This window comes from Heliconius melpomene, chromosome 10 (genome assembly GCF_056956725.1).
Source record: "Heliconius melpomene rosina isolate 202511_hmr_F chromosome 10, ASM5695672v1, whole genome shotgun sequence".
Classification (NCBI taxonomy): Eukaryota; Metazoa; Arthropoda; class Insecta; order Lepidoptera; family Nymphalidae; genus Heliconius; species Heliconius melpomene.
This window is the reverse complement of record NC_140398.1, coordinates 8,555,355-8,582,626: the sequence shown is the minus strand read 5'-3', so window position 1 is coordinate 8,582,626 and position 27,272 is coordinate 8,555,355. Positions and strand designations below refer to the sequence as shown.

The following is a 27,272-nucleotide window of genomic DNA, read 5'->3' as shown; positions in this document are numbered from 1 at the left end:
TCCGGGCCCACTAGTATCTATATAAAAAGTATTTTTTTATTATTTTGACAACGCCAAGACAAAACTACTGCAGGAGATCACTAAGCGAGGATATCTCGAAATTCCTATGAGAACGTGATAAAGAGAAATTTTCCATTTTACATCTTCTAAATAATATTCTAAAGTCCATGGAAATTAAATTGCAGGCGACCACAAATTAGTGTTTTATTAACTTTTTACTTATCAATGCAGTGTGTACGTGATGTTGGTTTCATATACAACGTATGACGTTATTTACAGCACGTAAGTCACAATAATAGGTAGAAAGTATGGCAGTGTACATAACACTGTTTCCTCTTACGGGATGGATAAGAGGAAACAGAGAGAGGAAAGAGACGAACAGAGGAGACAAGTAAAAGGAGGAGTGTTAAAACTGGTAAAAATTAAACAATAATTTAAAATAGCTACGATATAGCTTTATGCGAAATGTCAAAATTACCAAAGATGCGAACGATTGAATGTACAATGGCCGGATCACGACGTAACCTGGTTATCAGCTGACAAATAAAGCGGAACCGATTATACTTGTCGCTAATGTTTCAATTGGGGTACGGGGAGCGCCTCTTGTTCAAATATAATATTTATTTCATTTATAATAAAGCCTATATATGCTTGTGAATTGGTACCATCGTGTGATGTGACGTGGAAAAGGGTTCAAGTCGGTACCTATATGATAAATAATAAATGATTTGCATTGTACTTGCAAAGGTTGTTCCAAATGAAAAATAAGCTTGAGTAAAAGATATATAACTAAGAATAAAGAACTTATAACATTGATATCTATTTTTTAGGGTTCCGTCCCTCAAAAGAAGAAGAAAAGGAAACTCTTATCAAATGAATCGATCTCTTTCTCTCTTTCTTAGTACACTTAATTAAGAATATTGGCACCTATAACGTCCCACAGTAGAGGTATTAAATTGACGTATTTTTAGTCCCTTTTATGGAACTTGGGTATCTAATATCAAACTTAATTATAAGATTCTTTTAAAAGTACTCAAAAGTTGATTTAAATCAGAAGTAGATTTTAGCGTCGGCCTTACCTAAAACAAGTTTGAAAGTACTCAAAAGCCTTTTAAAGCGGAAACCATTTTAAACCGCCCATATTAAATATTCAAAGGTCAAGATGGACTCTTTGATCTTAGATAAGCTTCAAATAAAATTATATATTGTACGAGATTAAATTCTAAATTATTTTACAATATAAAAGTATCTATTAACCCCCCCATACAAATGTAGGGAATAAATAGAATGTAGATTGATGGTGAATGGTGATGTTTAGTTTTCCGTAAATATTTCGCGTCGCGATTTTTTAATTTTTTAAAATTGCAATTACAATAATAAATAAAAATAGCTCTACGCACATTGACAATAAAATTATTAACGAATAGTTTTGATGATGAAATAATAATTTATTCTAACTTTGAGGTACACTATTTTATTTCACAGTATTGAAAATAAAGTTAAATTCATAAAAATTTTTAAGAGCAGACCGAAAAAAGATACTGATATAGAGTATAGTGAAACGTGACAGTAACATAAATTGTTTCCCTATGCTATAGAAATCGATTGAAAAGTCCGGGCTTGCAAAATAATGTCCTCTTTATATTAATTAAAATGGCAAATTTTGTTTGAATTAATTTTACATTTTTATTACCTGATATACCTATCATAGGATTTTTGTTAAGTAAATTGTTATTTATATAAGAATTAGATATTCAGTAACATTCACGTTTATGTATTAAAAAATGCCATATTGATGTTATGATGGATATAACAGCATTAGTGATGAAATCATAATAAATTGCTATTCGTTTCTATCTGAATTGAGTCACTAATCAGATAACAAGCCTCCTTGTGCGGGTGTGACTCAGCGGCATTCGATAGTTATCTTCCGAGAAGCAATGTTTCGAATACCAAATGCGAATGGTCACTTGTACTTATACCATATAAAGTAATTTTATGCATGACTAGCTATCCGCCCCCGCTATGCTTGCTTTTCAACCGCGACCCCACGCTCGTTTGGTGTAATATAATCAGCAGTGAAATGCTTATTCACCTAAATGGAAATGGGAAACTGCAGGAATTCAGAAATTATTCCTATATTATAACCTTATAATACAGGAATAATTTTGGTTCGTTTCGGTAATACCGGGTGGATTATTGATGTATTAGAAGTTAGAACAGTATAAAAAAATATACTTTCTTAGTTTCAATTTACCCTAAATTAATGTTATATGGTGTTAATTGTATATAAAGAAAGGCTACATAGCTCTAAATTTAGTAAATACATGTAAGCGCAACAATTTTTGCGTTTGACTTCTGTAAACTCAAGATATTTAATATATTTTTTAATATCTTGACAAAAAATTGTTCATCTAGGAGTAAATTCGGACTTAATTTAAATTTACTTCTGTCGCTTTAATAATAGTCAATGTTTTGTTCTGTTCTGTCCGATGTTTTTCACCTAATATATAAAAGTTATCATGTTTCCTTTATCAGCCTATGAGCCCTATGGCACTGGTCTAACTAACGTGAGCTTATGGCGACCACTCATAGCCAAGTTGGAATGAAATGGCGTCGTGTTCAACGTGACTAATATTAAAAGCTATGTTAGACCTAATCGGGAATTTGATCATTACGGTCTTGCCCCATCACCGATCTTACCCCAGTGTACTATATTTGTCTTGGACTATTTAAAATATATAAATCGTGACATATTTAGTTCAGTACCTACAAAATTTTTGAAGACAAAGTTGCTGAGAACACCAATTGTAAATTTTCATAAAGTTAAATGAAGTTTTGTATTCGACAAACTCAGACGTCGTCTGTCTGCACATACCGGCATATGCACACGTATGTCGTAATAAACAAAGTTGACGAGAACTACGAATATTACTGCCGTTTTACGACGATAATAATTCATTTATTGAGATTCGGTTCTAAATAAAATGTAGCCAAAATACTAAAAAAACAACATTTTTCGTTAACTTTCACGGCGAACGACATACTTACTCTATATGAGATAAACATAAATTTCTTTATAGTTCTTATAGCCAATAAAAACTCGATTAAACATCAAAGATTTTTTATTTATCGATATTATAAAATCCAGTGGGCTAGAATTATAACAAGATAGAGGGCGATCGTAACTCATCATTCGCGTCACGAGCGGACTATGAGTAAGAGGCGCGTAATGCGGCCCAGGCCCGCCGCATACGCAGTAAATATTAATTAGGACATCGGCGCCAGCTTTGAACTGCACTTTATAAGGTCTCCATTAGACCAAATATTGACGTAAAATAAAAGTTTTCGATATCGATGTATTTTAGTGGTTTGAAACTAGGAAATCATATATTGTGGATCACAAAATTTCATTAATTTTTCTTTTACTTAATAATAGTTGTTAACAACTGTAAATAAAACTAATAGTAAACAAATAAAAAGCAAAAAGTACTACTACAGACATGAATGTAGTATTAATGTAACAATACCAGTTAATGTATTTTAACAAGTGTATCAAATGTTGTACAAGTCATTTGAGGATTACTTTACTGTAAAATTTTGTATTCATTAAGCTTATTGTTTGCTTAATTACGTTTTATTTATTTATTTTTATTAATTTAATAAAGAAATTAAATATAAAATAATATTCTAAATTTTATTTGACCTTAATGAGATTTTTAGTTTAGTCTATTGCTGTGACAACAATAAGGAAATATATTTGTTCAATTTATGTATTGTATACCTTAAAAAAATTTATGAGATAAAAGAAAATTCTATGAATATAATAAATAAACCAGGCAATAATTACATGTATAAATTTGCTCAAAATAAGTAAACATTTAATAAATTGTATAAATAAACAAGACACATTCTACCCATGTGATTACACTTTTATCAAATGAAATATCTTAAATGATAAGGAGTGGAGAATATAATATTAACATTATGTAAGTAAATAAATGAAAAAGATAAGTACTCATACAGCTCACGGTGGTTGAGTACAGTGACCCAAATAAATAACTATTCCAGCAAAAAGTAATTCCAAGGCTATCAGGATATATCACAATCAGGATTTTTATTAATAAGCTTTTACAAACAACCTGTAAAGTATTAAGGAATATACAGGGATAAAAGAAATTGCTTCAGTGATTAATTTAGTCGAAATATACAATATTCTATTAGAAAACTTTCCAAGTGCGAAAGTTTCAAATGTTATATACATTAATATACTTACGCTAAGGTACCTGCGAAATGAAGATAAATTTACTTCTACTTATTATCAACAGTCACCTTTCGGGTACATCACTGGCATTGCACTGGGCGAAAAATACAGTAAATTACCGATTGATCCGGCCACAACTGTTTCTCATATACGACGAACTTTATAAAAAGTAAGCACTGATATGAAAATATTCTTATTGTATGATTAAGTGAATACTGAATAAAAGAAATAAAAAATAACTTCGAAACACACAATACGCGTTTAAATGAACAATCCCATGGCTTTTACGACAATGTCCACACCGCACTCCACAAATTCAAGGGAATATTGCGCACGCATTCTATAGACTTATGACAAGTACCATTTGACATTAAAATATTATTGCCATATAAATAGAATCAATATAAAATAATGGATGCCAAATAAAATCGATACTAATATTAAAAACATACTTGTATAACATAAGATTACGGCACTTAATAAAATATATAAAATACATTTCTGCCGTTGTTGCCCCTTTTTATATTATATAATAGTAAATTTATTATATTTTTTAGTTGTCAAAATGACGTTGACAATTATAACGCAGAATTTTAATAAAATAACAAAACTGACGTGTACCTGCTATTATTCTAGCAATTGACCATTGTAAATTTTGAATTTCATGTAGTTTTAATAAAGTTAAATAATGTCAGATACTGAAAGACTAATAGGTGGTGATGGGCCATCAATAGGAACAGAGGAAGCAGCCGCTGAAGCCAATCGACCTGTACTCTCTGAACGTGAAGCTTATTTCCAGGCTCTTCGGTTATGGATCCAGCAAGCGCAATTGTATCAGAACCTTTCTACGTGCTTTCCTTATTATATTATGAGCTTGCAAGGGTTTCAAAATAACCCCACTAATGTTCCCTTGCTAAATAACAACTATCAGTTTCAAGGACAGCAATTTCCTTTTCAAGTACCTATTCCACCACGAGCTCCTGCCGAAAATCAACCAGCTGTAGAACCTCAGACACCAGCTGAAGGTATTTTGCTATTATTCAAATAAATTACAACTTGTATATCTGAAGCCAACAAATAAAATTAATTTATACTGTATATTTTAATATCACTTGTAATATAATATTTATATTTCAGTAATAGCAAGAAATGGAGGTTTTGAATATATAATACCTTCATTATTGAAGAGATTGTTTGCTGAATTTATTGATTTTATTCTCTTATTCATTCTTAAACTTATTGTGACTTTCTTTGCAGTGGATATGTTTGAAGTAATGTAAGTATTAAAGCTAGAATAATCAATATTTCAGCACCTTAATAGTATTATAAACCTTATTTCTTTTTTTAGAGATTTAGAAAAATTTGATTTCTATAAATTTGCTGAGAACCTTGATGACTACAAATTTGCTATGGAGCTTACGTCAGAAATTCTTATGTTAGAAATAATATATAGAGTACTTGTCTGCATATTTGAGGTATGTTTTTGATAAATTAAATGTACTATACTTTACTTATTTGATTATACTATAGGGCCTACTTGATAAAGTATGGGCTCAGTAAAACAACAATAAACAATTAGCCTACTCATATTGTCGTCTTGGTGTTCACTTCAATTCCGATATATAACAAAGAATATTTTTTAAAACTAATGTGGAATTGTCAATGCATTTATAATAATGAATAGAGGTTTGTAGCTGTGCTTCACTCTTTCATGAAACTGATTTGTTTTTTTCAGTGTGAACCTGATTTGATTTTAATTTTTTTTATATTTTTTTTGTGTTCAGGCATTTTGCTTAAGTGCAAATACTGGGCGGACAGGTGGAGCAACACCAGGTAAAGCGTTACTAGGCCTAAGAGTGGTGACTGCATCAGCTGTCATACCTGTAGAGGGCAGGCCTAAAGAAACAGTTCTACTATATCCTGGAAAACCACCAACTTTCATAATAGCTTTAATCAGATCAGTGTTGAAAAATTTTCTTATATCTCTTTTATTCCCATTGTGTGTTGTGCTATTCGTTTTCCGTCACAATCGTACTGGATATGATCTATTATGTGGCGTTATTGTTGTTGAAGAAAATATGTTTCCTCCAAGACGGAATGCTCCTTAATTTTTTTTTATTAAATTTACATTAATGATCTTGTAACACATTCCACAAAAATATTGTGTTTATTAATTGTTATGCTGACTGTTATTAGTATTTTGAGATATAGATTTTATATAATAAATTAATAAATACACATGTACTTATGTATTTTGAAAATGTATATTTGTCTCATTTATATGAAATATGTTTATCGTAAGGGGCCATCCATAAATTACGTCACACATTTCATGACTTTTTGAGACTTCCTAGTTACAGCTGATCACATATGTGAGAAGTCACATCATCTTATATTTTTGAAATGGCAGTTACAAGATTTGTATGTTTATACAATATTTAGTGAAAAAAAAGTGTGCCACAGAATTTGACTCCCCTTGTCAAAGTAAAATAAAATATTATACTTCGTGTTTTTATCAGCACCTTTAACTACTCTATAAAATCCCTTTAACGTGTGACATATTTTATGGATGTTACTAACAAAAAAAGTTACTTATGAAAGTAGTGCAGTTAGCATAATTCTTACGCTACATAAGTTTTTGTGGGATTTATATTGTGAAAGTTTCTTGCAATATATGAATTATATGAAAAAAATATTCTTATAATAAGATAATGGCAATTCATTAAATATTTCAAAATTTTAATAACTTTTAAGTGTAACCAAAGAAAATATTATTTTGATCTTGATGTTATAATATTTTAAAAACCCTTGGTGTTGTGGTATAAATGCTTATAAAAAATTTAATGTGCTGTAATATTAGCACAACTTTTTAAAAATATGTACAAATTTCGAATACTGAGCTGAATTTGCGATTTAAAAAAATTACAATGTTTATATATTTTTTTTCTTTTAATAAAAGTTGTGTGTTGGCAAAGCCTTTTCAAGTAATATTACTTGTACTAATATATTTTTGTTCATACTACATGAAGCCAATGTAAGGACTAAATAGTACATACCTACTAGAATAACATATTTTTTGTGATAATTTAAATTATTTTGTAAATATATTATATAAATAAAATAAATAAAAAATATACTTGATGTATTAATTTTTAATACTTAATTATGCTACATAATTAATTCTAACACAAATTACGCTCGAAACGCCATAAACTAAGAACTGAACTGATACAAATATACGTATCTTAGGTACTCTTTGTTGTCCTTAAATTAACAATATATAAAATCATACATTTATATTTTAATAAAAACAAAAAATAATGGAGAAATTACTAAAGTTGATAATGAAAGTCAAACTCATATATTGTTCTTATCGTTTTTGTTCAATAAATCAATAAAATAATTATTATGTTTATAATAAAAAAATACGGAAATAAAAACGGAAAACGGAATGTTTACGGAATAATTCCGAATATCGATTACACTCTCGATTCTAACGATGTATCGTTCCAGACACAGATAATCGTTATTTAGAAAGAGATAGTGTGTACATCGTTCAGGAACAGAATATTTTAATCAAACGATTTTTTTTTTCAGAATTAATGCATTTTTGTTATTATTTCAAACAAATATCTATATTGAAAACGTTATACAATAACTAAAAAATATAAATTCCCTTTGGCATGATGTCATTTTGCTGAGTTGGCTTTTGCGTAGCGCCGTCAGTCTGCCGTAACGTGGCGGCGCTGCGCTCGTGTGTGCCGCAGGAGTGGCCCGAACTGTCATTGTTCATGTAGTTTTCTGTGATAAGAATTACTGTGAAATTATAGTTTAGCGAATTAATTAATTATAACAATCACTATGTCTACGTCGGGGGAATTCGGTAATCCTCTACGCAAGTTTAAACTTGTGTTCCTTGGTGAACAAAGTGGTAAGTGGAAGACAAATTGGCCAGGCACTCTTACATTTTTAATACTTGATTTATAAATTTCCGACACGTATGTACATTTGTCTAGATTCAGTAAATTACTCACCTCCATCGACCTTCTAAGACCTAACACGGTCTTTCTATTGCCTATGATCGATCGGTTAAGTATCGGTACTATGCATTACGCCGTATAATGGATGTAGGTTAGTAGAGAGATTAATCGTAATATTTTTTTGGCTTTCGCTCTTTAACTTCTCACGCTATTCTCTGATCTCTATGTTCCCGTTACCAATGCATATTCGAGATGAATAGGCACGACATAATTAGAAGGTGCATTGACCTGCTACTTATGTTTTTCAGTGGGAAAAACGTCGCTCATCACTAGATTCATGTATGACAGTTTTGACAACACTTACCAGGTGAGTTATATTTTAAAAACAAAATATAAAAAGTGATAATATTAGAAAAACAATACATATTATTTGATTAAGAGATAACAATTGTATATTTAAAGGTTTTAATTATTTTATGGTAGATTGAGATTTATATACACAGGCATAGCAATTATTTAAAACATAAGAATCAAACTAGGTACATTTTTGTTACTTCCTAATTTTCAAAGTACAAAATTGATTAATGTGTAACTGAATAAATGTGTGGTATTGCAAGGATACCACATGTTCATTTAAGTATTCATATTAATGTTTATATTTTAATTTATTTATTTTAACCATATAATGCAGATTAAATAGATCCTTTTTAAATAAGTATACAAAGACTTATCTTTTATTATCATCAAGATTATAACTGATTACATGATAAATATATCTTTGTAAAGTATTAAAATATATAAATAATATGTATTTAAAAAATAGATTTCTTAATGGGAGACAATATCATATTTTTTATTATTAAATACTTAAATATTATTATCTTCTGTTACTTTTTTAAGTACAATTACATTACTGTGCATTGCTTATTATGTTTTTACTGTACAGTCACATTATGTTATTTGTATGTATTAAATACAGGCTACAATTGGTATAGACTTTCTGTCTAAGACCATGTACTTAGAGGACCGTACAGTGAGACTGCAGTTGTGGGATACCGCAGGACAGGAGCGTTTCCGCTCCCTTATCCCTTCTTATATCAGAGACTCCACGGTGGCTGTTGTTGTTTATGATATAACTAGTAAGTATATTTTTCTTTTCTAGAATTCTACTTTTAATATTACTGTAATGGTTATGGTTGTGAGATCATTCCTCATTTGGAGGAGTGGTTATATTTTTATTTTGATGTTCTACTAGACAAAGATCAAATTTGAATTCTTCCACTTAATATGCAGTGTCTTGAAAATTGTGGGGAAAGCAGAGAATGTGTCTAAACACTGGGTTCGCTACACTCATCATGCAATATGGGAAAAAGTTGCTGCCTTTATATTCATTAATTATTTGAATAATAATAACATTTATTCATTATCGGAATTTTCAATTACATTGGAATTTTCAAATACAATAAACCATGTTAAATAGCTTTTTTATAAATACTAGTACAACTGAATCCATTTTTAGTTTTTGCTGTCTGTTCTAAAATTTTAACACTAGTTATGATTGCATTTCAATGCAACTTGATTTTTTAAATATTTCTTCATATTTGCGAACAGCAAAAGAAATATGACGAAAGGTATACATTTCACAAAAGTTGTACATTTTTTTCAAATTACTACCGCTCTATTGTACGCTTTATTCATCTACCGAAACATGAAACCGTAAATATCGATATGAATCAGATTATTCGTAATTAAAATGTTTATATTACGAGTATGTACATTTAAAATATCATAATAATCAAAGATACCAATAATCTAAAATGAAATTTAAAGCCTTATATAATTTCAATGGTTAATCGTATAATTTGTATTCCCGAGCCCTGCCAGTGCTTGACCGCAAACACCGCGGCTTGAACACTCGACTCGCTAATTGCTGTATCAAGCCTCTATAGAATGCCGAAGCACACAGATTATGTTCTAGAGGCGATACAAAGTTTTTTTTTCATACTATATTTGATTTTAAAACATAAAAGCTTTAACAACTGACCATGGCGTAAATGGAATTATAAGTCTTTAATAGTCGTGGTATTGTTCTTTGTTTTTCAGTAAATTCTTTTAATTTATAAATCCTTGTCTTATATGGAAATAATTGTGAATATTTCGCGAGGTATTTTGCTGTTATAGCATAATAAACGATAATATGTAAGTAAAATTCCTTTAAGAAATTCATATAAGAATTAACACAATCAAAAAGGATGATTATATGATTTATTCTTCATCATTGGCTTATTGTCAAAAATATTTTTTATTTCGGTGTAAGATTTCCTAGATAATTATCTTGGAAATTTTATAATGTTAATTTAACCCACTTCCTACGGTCCATTTTGCCTGAAAGTTAACTTAAATTTATGTTCGGATACAATGACAATGCAATAATATTTATTATTCATACCATTGACCCGGTTTTTTTGCCAAAATCACCAGGACTCAGAGGCCGCGTGTTTTACTTATTTTTGTAAAAATAAAGTATTTTTGTAAAATGGTATGTTTATAGTATAAAAAAGTAAAGAATATATAAATAACGATTTGCGAAGGATATAAATATAACGTCGAACTATTAATATCGCTTTACGTACAATATCCTAAGTGTTTGACCGCAGACACCGCAACCTAAGTACTTAGCGCTTATATTGATATATCGGAATTCGGATCCAGTTACAAAGGCAGGACATGTGCTAGCTTACTAAAACTATTTTCTAATACTTAGATATTCCTAAAACACAATAACACGTTAAGATTTCAATGTCATATAACTCATTGTTTCTATTTATAAGGGAATTAAGACGTTTGCCTAATAAAAACGGACGACCCAGTTTTAATTAAAGACGTTCTTGTTGCGTTATTATTCCGTAAAACTATATTACATTACGAATATTATATTTGTAATTATCTATTTAAAAATTCATACGAGGGGTCGACTGAATGTGAGTGTAGACAAGCATATGATATTGGGTTAATTGCTCGCTCGCAACCTATTAAAGGGTTCATTGGTGCTGTAGGAAATGTTACGATGGCATTTCATGCAGGCATAACTCCCAAGTTAAATAAAGGCGTCGTTGTCTGCAGTAGTTATAAAGCTTACTATATATTTACTACACGGTCCAAACTTAATATATTTTATTGATTTTTGTTTTTATTCCTCTGTTACTTGGGTAAACTAAAAGGACTAGGAGAAGAAGAAGGAGTTACTTAGCACTTAAAGGAACAATTTTTTTTTAAAGCTTTATTTAAAAAAAAATTGTTCCTGTTGACGTTGACGCAATGGATTTTTTAAAATAAATACCTAGTATTTATTTTAAAAAATATTACGAGTAAATTACATCGTAGCATTCGTAAAAGTAATTTAATAAATGACTTAGAATAATATTTGCATTTCTATGATCTGATTTCATTTTTTTCATCAGTTTTAATAATGACCGTTAACATATTAATGTCCTTTAAACTCTAGACCCAATTATAAGAAGACTCAAACACAGACGATCTCAATTACAGAAGCTAATTGATAATAAGCAAACGACCATAATAATTACCTACTGTTCTTGAACTTTCTTTATATATATATCGATATACCACATGTTTTGTACAATTTAATATTTTGCCATATTCTTCTTTGGTAGACAAAGCGCCACATTTTAAAACGAAATATTTTTAAACATGGGCGGTGCGTTGGGAACAGAGTTTCTTAAACTAGGTTCCCTCTACCTAATCTGCTGCTGCTGCAAAAAAAATAAACTTTAATAACGAAATTTTGTTTATTTTGCTTTGACAGCTCACAAAATCTAATCAAAATTTTAAACTAGTTTATGCTATTATAAATTTTTATATATATATACGCATATTATATCACACAATGACGACAATATAGTCAAACCAGTTCCACCTGTCCACACTAGAGATGAGTCACGCATCACGGTTTCGGTGTAACATTACGTGAGGTGGGTGGTGTAACGTTGCCGTTCGCTTAGCCTCCAGCTATGAATGTCAAGTGTGCATAGACTAAATAACTAGTAACTACGGACTTCCGGAGGAATGTTCTGAAATAGCTTCATGCCGTTCGAAATTAGCATTAAACTTGATTTTTTTAATTGGTTTTGCCATGTTCCTATGGTGTTGTGACATAAGTTTAGTTTTTTTTTTTTTTAATTGACATCCGAATTAAAGTAATAGATAAGTATTGCTTCTTAAAACAACACAGAAAAGAATGATTTATCGTATTGTACAATTTCTATAGAGATCGCGCGATAGAAAGAAGATAATGAGCGTATTGATCGATTTTCTATTCATTTTTTATATCGTCTCTACCGTGGAAACAGCATTTTTTTATTTTCACATTTTTATCGTGCCTTTACTTACAAAATGATTTCGCTTCGCTCGTAAAAGTATCGTACAGCGAATGTTACTTTCCTACTTATTGTATTAACATTAGAACTATAAAAATATTTTATTCCTTGGTAGTCATCGACCGTCGTGATGCAGTTAGGATGACTAAAAGTGATGACCGAAACGGTTGTTTATTCAAATCCGAAATTCGTGAATATTCTCATAGTGCTTAAAATTATAAACTTATTACTTAAACGATATCAATTTGTCAATTTTCTATGATAATTTGTAAAATCAAGATTTTTATCTGAAAAGACCAGTCGAAGTCCGGCCAAATTGCAACCTTATAATAAATATTAGATAAAATATTTAATACAAATGCCAATGGACGCGAAAAACCGTTTTCATTACCTTTCATGCACCTTAAATAACAGTATGACTTTTATAGCAGTCCCGCTCAGTAATAAAAGTTTTATTTGAAAATTTATGTTTAGCATCTCTATATTATCAGCCGGTGATGCATTGACAATAATCGTTTTATATTATTAAATACATTGACGTTGTAATGACGTAAATTACATCGTATGAGGCTCTACTCGAGGGGTAATTAGAACCCATTCTAATTATACTTTGTCGTTTTCGTAGCGTAGCTCGAAGACTAAATAAACGCGACAGGTTATGGGTTCGTTTTCTACTCAGGAAATGAAATAAGAATGGAGTGTATTAGCACAAGGCTCTCAAGTTCTCTCTGTCTACTTTGTTATGTCAAATTCACTATTTCCATAATAGACGAAGCGAAATCTAAGGATAGATCACAAATTATTCTGCCTAAAAAATACATAGACTTTGTCCACTTAGATTCTGTACACTAGTATGTAGCTACTATGAAATGAACAAAATACACAACTGTATTTTAACAAACGTAACGCGCAGGTAGCATGCAACTGAGCTAATCGAATCACACGATTTCTTAACGTACCAACAACAGTCAACAGAAAAGAATGTCTGAATTCACGCTTTTTAAAATGACTTTGATATTTAACACCAAATTTAACGTGCGAAATCTTTGATAATTGCTTCTTTTAAAGTCGGTACTACTGAAAATAAACGAACGGTCTTTATGTAACAGTTAAACGCATAAAACGTAACAAAAGTATTAAACATATCATTTTTACTTTTTAATTCGCATATTGCAAGTCCGGGAGAAGTGTCATCAGTGTGACTTTCTTCACTTTTTGCATACTTTAGATGGAGAAGCCTATGTTTTGATTATAGAACAAACATCGAATATAAAAGAAATGTTACCTCAATACAATTTTGCAAGAAATAAAACATTACAGTAATGTACAAATACATTAGCGATTAAAGATTAATTATCAAATATAACCAGATTCACAATATTATTACAATTAACATTTAAGTTTAAATTTAACTAGCGTAATCTTCTGGTTATTATATAATTCTTGCCTTACTCGAACGTATGTTAAAGCTACTAATTTACTTTTGTGCTTTCTATTTTACGGTCGCTTAAACTTTATATCTGAGAATTCTTTGAGATAATCCTTCGGTGGCCTTGTTTTTGAACTTTTTCGTTTATTCTATTACAGAAATGATGACCGAATTGAATATAAGTTTCCAAAAATATATATTAGACAAATTTCGATTATTTGTTTTGGATTTTTGGTTTTGATAATTTCTTAGTTTAATTGGTTTTGAAGAGCAGTTCTTATTAATAGTTCCTATTAGATATTATATAACTATATCTAAAGTTAAAATCCTTCTTTTCCAAGCTGCAGTATTGCTGCTTAAAAATGCGACAGAAATTCGTGGATTTTTAAAGCAAAAAGTAAACGTGCATTTGAATACCCGCCTCAGGTCGTTACGGCTGGATCCTCCCTTTCTGAAAGCCTATTTCTTTTTATAAATCGGATCAAAGTTCAGCCTTGGGGTGATCTTATAGAGACACTGTTAAATATATTTCACATACAAAAATACTAACTGGCTTGAGTATGTAGAAAAATTTATAGCACTAGTGTATTTTTTACCGTATTTTGACTGCAAAAAAAATTACGATAAAAAGATTAACATTTACACCGTTTTCTGTTTTTTTTCTTCGAGAGATCTTTAAAAAAACACCGTATGACATATAACAAACCCCACTATCAGCAGATTTTTTTTCATAAAAGTACACCGCAACGTATTTTGTGCGCTCATTTCATAATAATGTCTATTTATTCATGCGAACGGATCCGCGGCAGAAATATGATTTATGCTGGATAAATTATACCGTGGCTAATTTAAAATGCAAATAACTTACTGTTTACGTCCACATATGTTATGTCATTTTAATTAGAGCGCGTTTTAAAAATTGCGAGCTTCGCGTTGCCTACAATGGCCACATCGGTGATAGTGTTTGTTTTGTAATATAGTGGATATTAAGTCATATTTTAAGATTATTTTTAACTTCACTCTGTATCTCGCATATAGCCAGGTAGGCAGAGGGAACCTAGTGTTTCCACTCCTTTGCCCACATTCTGGCGAATTTTCGACACATTGCCTGTTGAGTAGAGTGAGCTGAACCAGAGCGAGGAAATGAAGATATTAAATAATTTCCACGAGTGGGAATCGGAACCCCCAAACTAGTTTCGTCCACACGCGACTGGCCTAAATTTGTCTTTATCTTAGTAATTAAATTACATATCGATATTTTTTTAATAGAAATTTTATCTCGCGGTAACTGTGTCATCTTATCTAGAACCTTATCGAAAGAGCAAGCGTCGGTAAAGATAGAAAGATGTACAATATTTGCGCAATCCGTCTGTCCGTATTGAATAAAATATCTCACAACAAAGGCTGGTTACAGCGGATCGGTTGCATGCCTGAAACGCTGAAAGTATGCCAGTGGTGAGTGGCCTCGTCTACAGAAGGTTGGAGCATGTATTACTGTTTTTTGTTCCTTTTTTTGTTTTGAATTTTTTGATTAGAATAATAGTTATTAACATGTGCGGGTTCGAATCCCTATTTTAATTAATGCGATATTTTTTTTAGTATTATGTAAAACAGTAAGTTAATGCCCGCATTTTTATCATCGAGTCTACGATTTTTGGTACGTTTGTCTTTGTGAGTTACGTGTTCTATACTGCGATTAATACCGAGAAAAATTAAGAATCAACTTTTCGATATAATATATAAAGAAAAACAAGCCACATAATTTATTTATATTTGTATGAGTTTTACTTAAAACTAAGGATAAAATGATACAAAATTCATTTGTTACCCAATTCTGAAATGTAAAATATTTCACATTTTTTTTACGCCGCTATGTCGGTCAATTAAATGAATTTACTTTCTTGTGAATCTTTTTTAGTGAAAGGAACAGGGTCTCTGGTATTTAATATAGCCTACTAACAAACAACGTTATGTCTGTTTGCGGCGGCCTTCGACGTCCCGCCAGTTCAAATATTTGGCCGTAACCACCCCTAAACTCAGGCTAAGGCTTTATTGGTACAATCTAATTCAAAGAAGTTAAGGCCGTATAACGTACGGAAACATTCTTATATAAGACTCACGTTATATACGAGGCCCTGTCATTAGTAAAATATACATATTTTTTATTGTTTATTGAAATAAAAATCACTTTTTTTAACTAACGTAAGAACTATGGATATAAATAAATTTTAATGTATTTTAAAAAGTGGTGGACACATATAATTTACAAGTTAATACGAGAAGTAAACATACTCTACCCATTTTACTTCAGCAGGTGTGTCAAGTAGACCTGTTTATTTTATAGCAGAGTTCTAAATTTTGCTGCCACAGAAATATTTTTATAATGTTATTTAAAAGAGCGAAGGCTGGGAGACTCTTTAAAATAGAGTTTACTTGGTTCACTATAAAGTGTATTTATATAAGATTTTTATGGTTAGTAAATGGAATATATAGTTGAGGCGAAAGGAGGCTTTGTGTGGTTTGGCTATGGTTTCGAATATTTTTTAACACGTAATATCACTAAATTCGGCTATGATTGTCCAATAAACTGCTAAAACATAAGTATTGAATGACCTTAATATACGTAATATTTTTTTCTCGTTATCGTTTTATAAAAATGGAATCTTCATTTGGCTGCGTGCCTCGACCCATTATTTCAAATAAGATATATAGGTTAGGCGCAATCCCGCGGCTCGGGCGGGCCGAGGGGATAAACGAAGTTACGACGAGCCTTCATTTAGAATGATTTATATTAAATTCATTTAAGATATCGTGAGTCTGTCGAAATTGGGAAGCTGAAGAAAATTTAATAAGGAATACATTTTTTTTTCCTTATATAAATTAATATCTTGTAGATTAAGGTCAAACAGTTTAGGTACTAACAGACATTATTCGTAATTATAATAATTAAAAGTAAACTTCGACGGGCCTGTAGTGTACTATAGTATTTTTAGTTATAATAATTAAAAGATAGTTACATTAAATACATTTATTGTTTCTGAACCTGAATATGATATGTACGACAGCAAATAGTTACTGTTTCATTCGAATTATGTGAAATAAAAAATCTAGAATATTATGCCCCCACTATTCCCTCTTTTTTATAAGCGTATGTACGAGGCCTCGTATAGGTATACTAAAATAACTAAAGATAATATATGCATATTAATGCTAAGGAAACTAAATAAAAAAATAAAAGGGGTACGGACTAATTGTATAATATTAAACTGTTGTGCTATAAAAATATGTTTAAAAGAAAATGACTCTTAACGGTCCACATACTCTTAATAAAATTTGTACAAATAAATAGGTGACAACGATTGAACTTTCCAATAAGTTCGTAAAGGGTCAGTAATTTGTAATTGGCTGCATTTTACATTCGACAGAATCGCCCAACAGCCTGCGATGTAAACGCGTTAACAACGGTCTCGGACAGCTATAATAAACCTTGCTAATTGCTCGTAAAACTACTGAATTCAACTAAGTACCATGAATTTTACATGGACTTTTTTCAGATTACGAACATAACATCTTGGTAACTACATATTATTGAAGAGTAGATACAAAGAGTTTTTTTGTGTATTAAGAAAGATTTTCAGTTAACTTTGAGTCTCATCGATTTGCTCTTATAATATATCATATTTTTATTATGTTCATATTAATCAATGTTTAAATATCCGGAAAATTTGTAGGTACAGATGTGTTCATATAATTCGAATAATCAATAAGTAAGACATTCCAAGTTCACGTCCTTCACAAGCTTCGACTATTTAGGGGATGGAATGCTTAGTGACTGAATTAATTCAGGTTTACTTGTTTTATGTTTATGGCACAGCGCTGTAAGTCTATACCTGTTTATACCTACTTGTACTTAAATATTTTACTTGCAAAGGTGCTTCGTCATTCGTTACCTCTTAAATCCTATAGTACGGTTATAAGTGCTTTTAACTTTTACATTACCTCTTTTAAGGTTAAATAATTAATGTTTTCTGTACTTCATTGTTGTACTGTATTGTAATTTAATAGGTGCTGTTATTTCGTGTTAACTTACTTAGTACTTAACTAATAAAATATCCTCTTGTTTTATATTTTCGTTAATTAAATGTTTCGTTTCGATTTCACATGTTAAAAGTCCTAAAAACATGTATAACGTCGTTAAGAAATTCAACAACTCTCATATTTGTCTGTGAATAGTAGCTAATTTGTTTTACATCTTCACACTTTATACCACACGCACACATGAATTACGCGTTCTCCTTTTGTCACAGTTCATTTACTAAAGCGTAGAAATTAAAAGATTCTTCCGAGGATGGAATCCATTATGGAACATAGCGTTTAGGCTGGCGTTGTCCCAATGTAGCATGAAGCAGTATCCAATAATTGTTCATAACAAAAAAAAAAAAACTAATACTAGCAAAAAGTAGCTAAATTAATATTCCATAATTTTCCAGATGCAAATTCGTTCCATCAAACATCCAAATGGATCGACGACGTGCGCACCGAGCGCGGGTCGGACGTCATCATCATGCTGGTGGGCAACAAGACGGATCTCTCCGACAAGCGGCAGGTGTCCACCGAGGACGGCGACCGCAAGGCCAAGGAGCTCAACGTTATGTTCATAGAGACGAGTGCTAAAGCTGGATATAATGTGAAACAGGTTGGTTTTTATTAGTTATTTAAGATTTTTTTGCTGTAAAGCATTAGTAGGAAACTCTGTTCTTTGAAGTTAGTGACTTTTAGTTTTCTTATTTTAATTTAAATAACAATAGTTAAGTTATTTTTCATTTTAAAACGAATGTGAATATAATTAAAAAGCTATAGGTACTTTTGGAAGAATAACTCTAGCCATAACATGCTAAACGCTGCGTCAGGGCCTATTGAGCTCTACGTTTAACTTGATACAGGTTGCATTACTTGGAAGATTTTAAAATATTTTTTTTTTCGCCCTTCCACTCTAAATGCGGGTACTACGAATATTTTAACTGATATTTATTTGTATGGATGTTATAGTACGGTCGACGAATCATGGTCAACCTAATGTTATCTTCAAATGATTTGATTTGATGATTTTTTCCTTACTTTTAATAATTTTCCTCCCGAGTGTACAATGCGTAAAAGTTCAGACAGCTTAACTTCAAGGCACCACATATCGGCCATACTGTACTTAGGGTTGTTAATTGCATTAGTTCTAGGCAAATGCTAGGACAATGCCTTACGAGATTTACATAAAAACTATAAAATGTTTTATTTCAACAATTCTAAACAAATTATGATAATGCCCACTGTGTTTTTATTAAAACATGGTCTGTTAAATAAACTTATTTGCATACTATTCTCACGTAGTTAATTGAACCCAGTCAAAGGTCACTTCTCCACTTTATAATTAAAGGATGTTATGAATGAAATGGCGTAACTTGATGGTGTTAAGATCGGCTATAGTAATCATTGGTTCGAGACTTTGGATTGGAATTTTAATTTTATTATGTTTTATATATAAATTTATCAATTATTAACTAATTTTCAGTTATTCCGACGAGTAGCCGCCGCGCTGCCCGGTATGGACTCGGCTGAGAGCAAGCCACCGGAAGACAGTATCCTTTTTCCTAATAGATATATAATTTTACACATATTTATATATAAAACATATGTATATTATATATTATGTGGGTATTCTTTACACAAACACGTTATGACGTCACGCAGTCCATACACGCACTACACGATTACATTAAAAATGTTTCTTTATTCCTAAATATATGTATTTTCATTTGAAGTATAAAGTGACTAAACGATGCTTGAAACTTTGATGGAAGCTTATTCTTATCACCAAAAAGAAAACTGTGTTTTGATGAATTTATGTATATTTTTATTTAAACTAATATAAATAAATAAAAAATATAAATTATTTCTTATAAAGTACATGATTTAAAAATGTTTTTAAAACTTAGTATATTTAAAGTAATGTGTATTTTTTTTTCATTCTGCTATAGGCTATAAGTACATTACACTGTGTACAAAGTCGTTCCTTAGTTGTGGAATTACAAAACAAAAATCTTTGTAAATCGATCGAAATTTAACCTAAATGCTCATTTCAATACATTTCATACATTTTTATAAATACTTCTAATTATCGTTTAGTCACTTTTACTTTAAAACAACGATATGTTTGATTTATCTCGCTAAAAAGTATTACGGCTTGTTTACGGTATTGCAGTTCGAATGTACATTTCTAACTGGATTCATTTGGGTGTGGATTCGTTTGTGTGGAACTAACTAAACTAAGGATTTATATTGAAAATTATATATTTCCATTAAAAATTTTAATGATATCATAAATATAATACATATACATATTTTAAAATTTAAGTTAATACAGATTATTAATATGTGGCACTGTGCCTATAACGTTTTTTAAGGCATTTTTTTTTAATAATCTCTTATAATCGAAATACCTAACAAAAAAAATTACTTAAAAAAAATAAGACAAGTAAACTAAATAACTATTTTTATCTGTTTGTTCGATATAATAATAAATTAGACACGTTTCCAAACGTTTCGGCACATTCTAACGGTGGTATACTAGTGTAGTGTCCCGGACTCGCCTGGGTGGTGGTACAAGCTAACCCATTGTAAGTAACTCAACATTACTAATATGTATTGTATTTGTAATGTAAGCTTATTTTTATATTTGCACTTATATGCTTTATGTAGACTTGATAGTTTCATTATTTATTCGCTTTTTCAGTAATTATTAAATTATTAGGGGTATATGAGTTTGTGAATATGATAAGCCAAAATAATAAATTCATATTTGTTATTATTAATAATTCTAATATAAATGCTAAAAAAGTAAAATATATAAACATAATCAAATTAAATATAAAAGTGTCTAAAATTTTCTAATAATTTACTATTATCAATAATATACAATTAAAATTATATTATTTAATAAAATAAAATTTAATAAATAATTTTCGAATAAATTATTCAATAAAATGTTATTTTTATTTCGATATTGAAAAATAAATAAAAACTACAATTACATTAACTCTGATTTATAAACTTCGCATGTTGCATGTCTTCATAAAACAATTAATTTGCTTGATTTTGTTTAACATCCATGTAATTAACCGTTAAGAAATATTCATTGATTGCATGATATTTTTCTTTTATAATCTGTGTCTTGTATCTTATTTGTTAGCTTCTAAATATGAACAGCTGGATTACTTTTTTTACTTAAATACTCGTAACTTAATATGTACATACAAGGTTATAGTGTTTCTAAATATATATTTCTATTAAATGATATATTTTATCTGTATCCCAATAATGTCTTTGTAAATAAATTTCCTTTTAAAGAAATTTTATTATAATGTTTAAAAACACGATCGATGCCTTTTAAACGAGAATACTGTGGGATCAAATTTCATGCTTCTAGATCAGGGCTAGTTTTTAATCCAAGCATATACAGGATAGAAAATGACATTATGGCTGTTCTGTCGCAGTGGTGGTGGGTGATATGTGAGTGGCGGACAGTTGGGTGCATTTGAAATTAATTGTTTTTTTTTTCTCGCATCGGTAAGGTAAGGCCTGGCGTTGAGTTCCACTTCTCAATAAGATGTCTCCAATTGGGTAGGAAAGCGGAGAACCGGTTGTCTTAATATTAGATTCTGTCTGCCTATCCTGCTATATAAGAAAAAAATATTATATTACAAAGACATTATGCGGACATTATACGAAAACAATAAACCCTTCCAGTAGTTATTTTAGTTATTTTCCTTAATAACGTGTTCAGTGCACGAGGTGATCCTGCGACAGGCGCCCGGCGACAGCAAGGAGCCCGACAGCAGCTGCGCCTGTTGAACATAAGCAAAATGTCTAAAACATCTCGTAAATATTTTATCGTCACGTTTAAAATTATATTTGTAAGTTATTACTGGGTAAAATAGGAATTCTTTTAATGTTCATCTTTTTCTAAATGTTTGTGTTGGTTACTTAAAAATAAAACGATTTTACAAGTATGATGAAATTATAAATCGTGAGTTTTCGTTATCATTTTAGCAGAACTTGTTCAAATTTGTTTTAAAATGTCTTTAAATTTATAAAGGAATAACATTGTTGAATACGTCTTAACCTCAGTGAAATGCAGACAGGTGTATTTTAAATGTGACATTAATATATTGTGATGATACATCGATGTTAAGTTAGCGATGTTTGTTATTTTGACTCATAAGCCCATGGTATAATAAAATCTAGGCAAAAATAATATTTTATCAAAACAAAATGACGTGTTAACAAATTAAAACCTTAACCTTAACCTGTTCTTTATTAACAGTGAAAGTAACAAACATTGTATCTGTGTGTCGCCTTGAATGATATAAGAATATAAGATATATTTACTTAATACTTTATTGTATTAATACTCGACGCGATTTTAACTTTATAATGAAATACGAAACAACTCTTTACTGATATTTCCCTACATTTTTTTCCTGAATGATAAAACTTTAAACAAACTTTTTGCTGTATTTAAATATTTTAAAAAATCCTAAAAAAAGGAGAACAATTTATTTCGTCCAAAATGCTCAATAGAATTAAGTTGTTTATACAATCAGTCGCGGCGACACACAGATTCTACATACTGCTGTGCTTTTGTGTGTGTGATATTAGATTTTAATGTTAACATTCAGCTTCGAATGCACAACTGTGCTTAAAATATAAATATTGTGAAATATTCTGGATATACCTGCTTTATTTATTAATATGTTTACTTTATTTAATTTTACAACCTTTTTATTATATTTTCATGAAACTCAGTATTGACATTTATTTCATATAATTTCTATATTTATAATATATTTTTTAATGCTTCCCTTAAACATAAGTATGTAACAACTTCGTGAATTTCGAAAATATAGTTTGATATCTATTTTATTTTAAAAAATAACAAGGCTTGTACAGTTTTTTTATATAAAGCGGGTAGCTAGAATCTCAAAATAGCATTTTACAAAGAAATTTATTTGAACTTAAAACACAGAAGCACGCACCAGAGTTTGCTTGCGAATTCATCATGAGTCTTTAAGACTGAGGCATAGCTCTATAGAATTATTGTGGAAAATTGATTTTGAATTTGTCAGGGTAATCTCGTAAAGAAATATATACTCAATCTACTTAATAAATGATTATTTAAGTATAACCTTCTGTATTGGCAACTTCACTATCATTTTGATTTTCAATGTTACCCTGTCAAATTTAATATTAAAATAACATCTATTTTACATTGAAAACCCATTTTTTAATTTAAAATTAATTTCAATTTGTTTCTTTATCTCGATATTGATATGATTTAAGTACATAGTGACATAATCGTATGTAATATGCATGTGGCTTAGGGGCCATCCATTAATTACGTCACACAAACTTCATGATTTTTTGAGAGCCTCCATCCTCGTCACAGTTGGTCACGTTTGTGATTAATTAAAATGGCAGTCCCGAAATGATGCTTGCTTATTATATTTTGAAATAAGATGTGACGAAATTTAAGACACACCCCCCCACCCCCTTCTCTTAACGTGTGACGTATTTTATGTATGGCCCCTTATCATCGACGATGGGCGTATAGTTTTGAAACTGTTCAGATAGAGTGAATGTGCTGAGCGTGTGATTTAGTTGGGGCTACTCTATGGCTGTATATAACACGGTCGTTGTCACTTTACGGTTTTTTTATTTAATAACTGGCATATAATATTTGTAATAATATTAATAATGATTATTAGAGATTGTTTTGGCAAAGCGGCACAGCAAAACTAAACAGCTAACTGAACTATCAAAACTTTCCGGGAAATTAATTATTCCGTCTTCTCGCTCTGGTAACAATTGCTATTGCTGTATTAATTTACTAATATACATATTAATATTTGGTACTTAATGCTATATTACTTCTTATACTTCTCAATTGAGCAATTTTAAATTTAATTTCAGAAGTGACACGGCCCATGTACATTAGTATTATTTATTTACTTTAGTGCTTAAGTATGAAATCTTATGATTTTTATATTTTAACAAAATTTTGTAGTTAGTGAGTCATCACTGCTAGCTTAATGGGGTTTATATGACTTTTGTACTGTATTTAAAATTGCCATTCCAGCTTATGAATATAATTATTGGAAATAAAGTGTTTGAATTGTGTCAAATTTTGGCACAGTCCCTGAACAACTTCTTACTTATAGAATATTATTATTTTAATAATTTAATCAGCAATAATCTTTTTAATATACATTATAATTATCTAAATTGCAATTTTTTATACCATAATGTTAGGTGATATTTTTTTGATTAATGAGATTTATACTACTAAATTAATTTTTATTTTCTTATTATTATATTATAATTTACTTTATTTAATAAAAATTATATTAATTATTATAAAAGTTTTTTTCCATTTTTTATGCAATTTGCATACAAGGCATATGAAATTGTTACGTACGTTAAACATTGAACCATGAATTTAAAAAAAATATATGGACGCACATTTACAGAATTTTTTTTTATCATCCATTGAAAATGTGCCTTTAGAAAACAGTGTCATATCTTTAATGTATTTAGCGCGTGTTTTATTGGTACAATGCTTAATTTACGTGCATAACATTTTCGATGCTATATTTATTCGATATTTTATGGATCTATAATCTGTAATTTAGATTCTCAAATATGGCATTGAATTTGTTGTCTGTGGATATAAAACTGCAGTGTCAATTTTATTTGTAAATACCCGTATCTCACGCTGATATTTTGAATAAAATCCTTAAAACACTACCCATGTTCTTATTCTAACTTACAATTTAGTTCCACAAATTTTTAATTAATGTTTGACCACATTTCAGTTTTATTGAATTTATATGGCGCAGGCGCTCAAAGTATGACTATAAACGCCGACAGGTTGTGAGTTCGATTCCCACTCGAGGAAATGAAATATTGAAAATATTCTCCCTGGTGCACGGTGTCGAGGCAAACCGCGGCTTTGAGTTTCACCACTCAATACGCAATGCTTCCAGAATTCGGCGGTAAATAGGGAACGGAGTATCTTAATACTACCTCTCCCTACTCTGTTGTGTGCAAGATACGCTAAAAAAATATTATATTGATTGACAGTTAGAAGTATCTAAGAATTAGCAAATGATAATTTTTTACTTTATAATATTTCTTAATTCTTCTCTTATTCAAATAAAACTTGAATAATTCATTCTATATAATAACTAAATAACTTGAATAGTTCATATTTGACTACCTTATATTCAAAATTATATTAAAATCACTATCATTATTTACTTTTGTATATAGAGAGAGTAGACATAGTCTTTAAGAAATAAGAGGTGAGGTGGAATTTATGTTAAAGTAGTTTCCTTTATAACTTAAGATTTGTTTTTAAATTTAATTTTAAGATTATTAATTCACTTGTTACTAAAATTTAATACAATTGATTGGCATTTAATATTTATATACATTTTATTTAACGATTTAAAAGTAACATCCTTAACTCGAGTAACAGCCGTGGACCTCCAAACTCAGTCTCCAATGGGCTCCGAGCAGGAAGGCAACGAGAGCGGATGCGTATGCTGAATAATATCACCCGCCTCTTTACATACCCTTGCCCCCCATTCCTCACCCCCCGCACCGCTTCACGAATACTTACGTGCCTGGCGTCATCAAAACATTATTATATAGGCTAGTGTTGCTAGATTTAATTTATTACCGGAGTTAATGAATAGTTGAATCGAAATATTAAACACTTAATTATGCGGCATTCATGAAATTTCTTATTATAGAATTATGACGAGTGTTCACCAGTTTTAAAATTTCTTCTTTCTATCTTTATTCATATGTACTTGTTGTAGCGTTAGAATATTTAGGCGTATTTTAAAAAAGGGCGTCTGGCAACACTAGTGTGAAACGAGAATTCAATTTGTGATTTGCGAATGGGTTTCGACAGGTCAAAGGAATGTACTGAAATGTGCTTAATTTTGTCATTACTATAAATGTCTCTTAGATGGTTCTGCGTAGTTTAATTTTACAATTTCAATGTGGTGTGAAAATATTGAATACGATATATACAAATACGATTGTAAGTGATTGTGATATTTTGCAATAGCTTATAATTTGTACTGTTCTGTGATTTTATTGTCTATCAAATGTTTTTGACGATTTTAAACCATTTAAGTAACTTTTTAAAATTGTTTTATATTGCAATCATAATTTTTGCCTAAAAATTACGTGCCTTTATCAATCTACTTTGAACTATTGTGTTTTTTTTCAGTATTAAATTAAATATTATTTAAGAACTAGCGTTGTGACACGGGATGGGGACATAAAAATTTCACATCGCAAGGCGAAATCGCAGACAGTATACACTTGAGGAATAGAAATATATGACTGAAGAGGGTCTTGGAAGGGTGTGGAATAATAACTTATATTTATAATAAAATCTTATAGGAGCTAATTAGCTAATTACAATATGGGTGTCGTACGTGCATAATATGACACATATACTGTCGCATCCCAGGCCCGCCCTCGAAGACGATGGCGACGATCTCGAATTTGTACATAGTTGGTAATATTTATTTGAATTCGATAGCTTCCTCGACACTGGTGTCGCTCTGCTAAAACCTAAGACTAATAACGTAAGAATTTAATCTTCTATAGTAATATATCGGAAGCACAATTAGTATTTTAACTTGCTAGTTGTGTCGAGTTTGTCGACGTACGGTCATTGGAGATGGTGAAGTGATTGGTACATAATACATTAGAATCTTTCTACATACATTATTAAAGATAGTCGAGCTCACTGCCGTTGTAGTTCAGATATTCCTTTTACATTAGCTAATATCGAGTAGACACGTGTTTCATGTTATTGTATTCGCATAAGCGGATATAAACGTTTTTATAGTGTTTTATATGCAATAATACTATAGGGGTTGACTACGAGCGCGAGCGTTGTGTGCAATGCTTCAGCTTCGTCAATAGAAACATTGTTTTACTGTAATTTGGAATTAGCATAATGTTCCGGATAATAAAAGCATTTTAAATACATATTGTCTTTTATTTTTTAAATAGAAACTTTTTATTTTTTTGTAATGGTATCAGGCTGTCTAGATAGTCCTAGTCCT

The 27,272-nt window shown here is 30.3% G+C and overlaps 3 protein-coding genes across 8 annotated transcripts in view; 2 read left to right on the top strand and 1 right to left on the bottom strand.

Moving 5' to 3' along the window:
* Positions 1-4,621, bottom strand: part of krz (beta-arrestin protein kurtz) — a 61,824-nt gene extending 57,203 nt beyond the window's left edge. For 2 of the 4 annotated variants that reach the window (XM_085191560.1, XM_085191561.1), the window contains exon 1: positions 4,333-4,621. The gene's annotated coding sequence lies outside the window, so the exon portion shown is untranslated. Of the gene's footprint in view, positions 1-4,276 lie in introns of all 4 variants that reach the window. The other 2 variants (XM_085191559.1, XM_085191563.1) reach the window with 2 other exon arrangements.
* Positions 4,622-4,834: 213 nt separating this feature from the next.
* Positions 4,835-6,705, top strand: LOC146535445 (protein FAM8A1). The gene is made up of 4 exons (XM_085191565.1): positions 4,835-5,289; positions 5,402-5,540; positions 5,613-5,739; positions 6,049-6,705. Exons 1-4 carry the CDS (start codon positions 4,953-4,955, stop codon positions 6,370-6,372), a joined length of 927 nt encoding a protein of 308 aa, XP_085047691.1. The 5' UTR covers positions 4,835-4,952; the 3' UTR covers positions 6,373-6,705.
* A 1,265-nt stretch (positions 6,706-7,970) lies between these two features.
* Rab6 (RAS oncogene family member Rab6) lies at positions 7,971-27,195 on the top strand. 3 transcript variants are annotated; one of them, XR_014878336.1, is made up of 7 exons: positions 7,971-8,195; positions 8,553-8,611; positions 9,224-9,383; positions 18,561-18,766; positions 19,634-19,700; positions 25,658-26,230; positions 26,423-27,195. XR_014878336.1 is itself a non-coding variant. In XM_085191553.1 (6 exons), the coding sequence occupies exons 1-6, from the start codon at positions 8,126-8,128 to the stop codon at positions 25,726-25,728; spliced, it is 633 nt and encodes a 210-aa protein (XP_085047679.1). In that variant the 5' UTR covers positions 7,971-8,125; the 3' UTR covers positions 25,729-27,195. The 3 variants fall into 3 exon arrangements, 2 of the variants coding, with proteins under 2 accessions (XP_085047679.1, XP_085047680.1); XM_085191553.1 differs by having other exon boundaries at positions 25,658-27,195; XM_085191554.1 differs by lacking the exons at positions 25,658-26,230; positions 26,423-27,195 and adding an exon at positions 21,905-24,924.
* Positions 27,196-27,272: the final 77 nt, after the last annotated feature.

Excerpts from the sequence above, each read along its gene's own strand:
- LOC146535445 (XM_085191565.1), top strand. The coding sequence starts at position 4,953 with ATGTCAGATACTGAAAGACTAATAGGTGGTGATGGGCCATCAATAGGA. Across the intron at positions 5,290-5,401 it reads ACCTCAGACACCAGCTGAAG|TAATAGCAAGAAATGGAGGT; the intron begins GTATTTTGCTAT and ends TTTATATTTCAG. Across the intron at positions 5,740-6,048 it reads TACTTGTCTGCATATTTGAG|GCATTTTGCTTAAGTGCAAA; the intron begins GTATGTTTTTGA and ends TTTTGTGTTCAG.
- Rab6 (XM_085191553.1), top strand. The coding sequence starts at position 8,126 with ATGTCTACGTCGGGGGAATTCGGTAATCCTCTACGCAAGTTTAAACTT. Across the intron at positions 8,196-8,552 it reads GTTCCTTGGTGAACAAAGTG|TGGGAAAAACGTCGCTCATC; the intron begins GTAAGTGGAAGA and ends TATGTTTTTCAG. Across the intron at positions 9,384-18,560 it reads TGTTGTTTATGATATAACTA|ATGCAAATTCGTTCCATCAA; the intron begins GTAAGTATATTT and ends ATAATTTTCCAG.